This window comes from Eriocheir sinensis, unplaced genomic scaffold (genome assembly GCF_024679095.1).
Source record: "Eriocheir sinensis breed Jianghai 21 unplaced genomic scaffold, ASM2467909v1 Scaffold129, whole genome shotgun sequence".
In the NCBI taxonomy this organism is placed as follows: Eukaryota; Metazoa; Arthropoda; class Malacostraca; order Decapoda; family Varunidae; genus Eriocheir; species Eriocheir sinensis.
The window spans coordinates 190,028-195,022 of record NW_026110617.1 but is presented as its reverse complement, the minus strand read 5'-3'; the positions used below and the strand labels follow the sequence as shown (position 1 = coordinate 195,022).

The window sequence follows — 4,995 nt, the reverse complement described above, 5'->3', positions numbered from 1 at the left end:
CAACTGAATGAGGATAAAACTGAATGCTTGATTGTGGGGAAGAACAAGGATCTCAGGAGGCTAGATGTTTCCACTCTTCGGATAAAAGATGACACTATGACTGTAAAAAAGTCAGTCAAAGATTTAGCTGTGATACTTGACTGCACTCTATCATTCAAAGAACAGATCAATCAGGTGGTGAGAACGGCAGGATACCATCTGAGAAATATTGCATTTGTCAAGAAATATCTGGATGATAAGACTATGAAGATGCTTATATATAATCATGTAGCTAGTAAGCTGGATTATTGTAACTCCCTTTAGTATGGCCTTCCTAAATATCTGCTGAAGAAACTACAACTTGCTATGAATAGAGCTGCAAGGCTAATAAGGGGTCTGCCCCCCCCGTGAGATAATAACACCTGCACTTATAGACTTGCATTGGCTGCCCATTAAGGCAAGGCTAATAAAGGGTCTGCCCCCCCGTGAGATAATAACACCTGCACTTATAGACTTGCATTGGCTACCCATTAAGGCACGAATAGTCTACAAAATATGTGTCTTGATTTATCAAGCAACGCGACTTGGTAAACCTAAATATTTGAGAAATATACTTCAGGATTTTTATTTGGACACCACCATGTCAGTGAGACACAGTACATTACGGTATAGACTCTATGAGCCCAGGGTCAACCTGGAACTTGGTTTTAGAGCATTTGAGAAGAGTGCCCCGCGGCTCTATAATGAGTTACCCGGGGATGATAAGAACAGTGACAGTCTGGCAATCTTCTAGAAAGCCCTGGAGACTCACTTATTCACTAAATCCTACGACTTAACAAATATGAGGATTGAGGACAACTTTAGGTGCTAATATTACTGTTATAAAGTTAGCGGCCCTGTGGAGCGCTGCTACGGCGGCGGACCGGGGCCTGAAACCTCATCAAAGGTAATGGTAACTCCGCTGCCCAGCCTCCTGTGCGAGAGCTTCGTGGCAGACTGGGTGTACGAGGATCAGGCACCCGGGGTTGATGTGCGACAGTTTGGCAACATGCGGGCCTCCTCCACCACTCATTGCCTCACCAGCTTCTTAGACTTCATTCAAAAGAACCTAGACCAACGAAAAACATCTGCCGTCTGCACCATTGACTTCCGTAAAGCATTCGACCTAGTGGACCACACAATAATACTTTCCGAGGCAGCATCCACTAGCATCAGGGAATGCCTCATCTCCTGGCTAGCCGACTTCTTCTCCAGTCGCCGCCAGGCCGTACGTGTGCAGGGAAAAGTGTCCAGCTTCCTGCCCCTCACGTGTGGGGTGCAGCAGGATGGGCCCCTTGTGCTTCCTCTTCCTCATCAACGACGCTCTCTTGGACACCGAGCATCGTTGAAAGTACGTTGATGACTCAACCATTGCCACGGCCATAAACAACAACAACCCAAGCTACACCCACATCCAGCAAACTCTTGACTACCTCCTCACCGGAACTACCAACAACAACGTCACCATCAACCACCAGAAATCAGTTACCATGTTGTTCGATTTCTCCCCCACCCCAACCCCAGCGCCCACCCTCACAGTAGGCAACTCCACCCTCAACCTGGTCAGCTCCACCAAACTCCTTGGCGTTACACTTGACGACAAGCTGACCTGGGACCCACATGCCAACATCGTGGTGAGCTCTGCCTCATACAGGCTTCACATGCTCCGGCGGCTGAAATCACCAGGTGTTCTCGCCCCTGAACTGGCAACCACTTTCAAGATGTTTATCCAGCCCAAATTAACGTATGCTTCCCCTGCCTGGTCTCCCTGCCTCACCGCCACCGAGCTCGGCCGCTTAGAGAGGGTTCAGAAAAGGGCCGTCAAGATCATCCTTGGCACCTCCTACACCACCTATGACGCCCCCCTCGTTACTCTGCACCTCACCACCCTCGCTACCTAGCACACCACCAGCCCTGAGAAGTTTGACCTAATTAAACTGCTCAACTCCCAGCTTGCTCTCCCAGCAAAGGAGGAAGGACAGATACCGGGCCATTTACGCATGGAAAATCCTGGAGGGTACTGTCCCTGACCCCACACCGGGAATGCTGACAGCCCACATCTCCGGAAGAGCTGGACGAATGTGTTCATGATACGCCCTGCCGACAAGAGCGCCGGGGAAAATTAGAACGCAGCTGGTGGCCAGCCTAGCCCACGACGGTCCAAAAATCTTCAACGCACTACCAAAAGAGGTACGGGAAATCACAGGCTGCTCAGTGGACAGGTTCAAAGCTGCACTGGACAGGTTCCTTAAGGCAGTGCCCGATGAACCACCAGTGCCAGGCTATACAGCAGTCTGCAGAGCAGCCTCATATTCCATACCGGACCAAGTGCGGCTGAAGAAGCAAGACGCCAGCAACTTCCAAAACAGCTGTGGACCACCACGACTGTGAGGCACAAGACCTCTAGACACAAAAAGTAAACTAAGTAAGTAAACAACCCCCGCCACCGCGACTTGCTGCCCCCCGACGCACCGCCGCCTCGACGAGCCCCACGCAACCCCAACAGGCTACTCTCCATACCAGACCCTATGACATGCCGTTTTTCGCAAATATCTTTCAAACAAAGAATCGGATCAGAATGGGACTTTGGCACAGATTGTTTCACACACTCCGCTAATTTTTGACGCTATTGTGCAATGCCAGATGCGATTAATTATGGCGTTTACTCTTGACTGTGATGGCAAAACCTGCGTGAGCCACTTACACATTCGAACAAGTGAGGCGTGACGTATTTGTGACGTGTATCCACCACCTACCTTCACCCCTGGCTTCCCCTACTCCCATCCCTCCCTTTCCCTCCCTCCTACCCTCTCTCTCCCACAAACACTTATGCTGTACACGAGATTTGAATCCATGCACACGTATGACTTGAATTAATGGCAGATAAATATAAATTTTATCCCGTCTGCACCAGCATCAACAGTGATGACGAGGATGACCTGTTTGTCGATGGTGATGAATGTTGAAGTAACATTGCCTATGTGGTCAGTTATTTACATTATTAATCCACCCATCATATACTCGCTATCTATTTTGTTTTTCTATGACTTTTTAACATATCTACATGAACACATCGTAAGGCAGTCTTTTCCTAGCATCAGAATAAATTATTAATATATTTCTCCAATCTCGTTTCACGTTTTTATTCTTCAATGAATTCCCGCTACAATTCCACCGTTATTCCTTTCCGTCTCTTACGCGATTTCCTATAAATGATCAAGCGTCAGCTCAGGGGTGGATCCAGAAAATCAATTTTGGGGGGGCCCGCTGGTAAAATTTAATAAGTTAGCGACAGCCTCAAAACAGTGAAGACCAATGGATAGTGATGGCGGTTCTTTGCTTAAAATCCGCACCTCCCGAGCAATCGACGCATATTTGACATATGCTTTTTTCTTGTATCTATATATGTAGTGCAATCAATATTTAAGCTGGCAAGCAATAACAAGAAACAATTTAAATTGTACATCCGACCAGTAAAAATGCAGATCTGAACAGGTAGAAATCGTCAAGAAAACTATACGTTTATTTCGATATGTAAGCAGCAAGGGTGATCATAATACAGGGCATATATGAATAACAAACCTAACCTTTACAAAAAAATAGCTAATATGTAAAATTAGACAGTAGACAGCAGAAGGAACCTTGCGTCCTTCAATGCCTCAAAAACTCAATTTCTCCACCTACCAACACGACACAATCTTCCAAACACCTATCCCCTATTCTTCGACAAGACTCAGATGGCACCTTCTTCAACACTAAATATGCTCGGTCTATCCTTAACTCAAAATCTCAACTGGAAACTTCATATCTCCTCTCTCGCTAAATCAGCTTCCTCGAGGTTGGCGTTCTGTATCGTCTCCGCCAGTTCTCCCCCGCACAGTTGCTATCCATATATAGGGGCCTTGTCCTCCCTCGTATGGAGTATGCATCTCACGTGTGGGGGGGGCTCCACTCACACAGCTCTTCTGGACAGAGTGGAGTCTCATCAGCTCTCCTCCTCCTACTGATAGTCTTCTACCTCTTAAATTCCGTCGCGATGTTGCCTCTCTTTCTATCTTCTATCGCTATTTTCACGCTGACTGCTCTTCTGAACTTGCTAACTGCATGCCTCCCCCCCTCCCGCGGTCCCGCTGCACACGACTTTCTACTCATGCTCATCCCTATACTGTCCAAACCCCTTATGCAAGAGTTAACCAGCATCTTCACTCTTTCATCCCTCACGCTGGTAAACTCTGGAACAATCTTCTTTCATCTGTATTTCCTCCTGCCTACGACTTGAGCTCCTTCAAGAGGAGGGTATCAGGACACCTCTCCTCCCGAAATCTACCTCTCTTTCGGCCACCTCTTTTGATTGTTTTTTTTAGGAGCTGCGAGTAGCGGGCTTTTTTTTTATTATTGTTTCCTTTTTTGTGCCTTGATCTGTTTCCTTTGTTGTAAAAAAAAAAAGCTGAAGATAAAAAGGAATTCTTATAGGGCTTTTTTTACGTACATGGGATTGAGGTAACACATTTGTAAAGATTGACTGATCTAAAGAAATATATTTACAAATTCCCAAGTATTCAACAAGTGCCTCACTAATCAAAGAGTAGTCGTCGTTTTTTTTTGCCGAATTTGCTTATGACTCTCTCGACTGAAATGGGGATATCATAGTGGACACAGAGGAGGGCAAGTCCGTTCAGGCACTCTTGGCCGACGGTACTCCTCAGACAGGTTTTCTGCCTTTTCAATGCTGAGAAAGACCTCTCGGCTTCTGCGTTGGAGACTGGAAGCGTCAACAGACTTTTCAAGAGAATGGCGATATTGGGGAACATGCTGGTGTGTGCCTGGGCTTTTTTGACAGTTTGGAAGATCGGAACAGATAATGCCCAGCGCTCCGGTTCCACCTTCACGAGTGTCAAGGATTCGATGTCGAGCTCGTAGAGCTTCACTGCTTGAAGCACAGCCGCAACATCCGTTTCGGGGCCTTTTAGGAGTTGC

The 4,995-nt window shown here is 47.0% G+C and overlaps 1 protein-coding gene across 1 annotated transcript; it reads left to right on the top strand.

Annotated features, from left to right (window-relative positions):
• Positions 1–928: 928 nt before the first annotated feature.
• LOC126989755 (uncharacterized) lies at positions 929–1,378 on the top strand. Its single transcript, XM_050848362.1, has one exon. It carries the CDS (start codon positions 929–931, stop codon positions 1,376–1,378), a length of 450 nt encoding a protein of 149 aa, XP_050704319.1.
• Positions 1,379–4,995: the final 3,617 nt, after the last annotated feature.

Coding starts and splice junctions, on each gene's coding strand:
- LOC126989755 (XM_050848362.1), top strand. CDS start 929: ATGGTAACTCCGCTGCCCAGCCTCCTGTGCGAGAGCTTCGTGGCAGAC.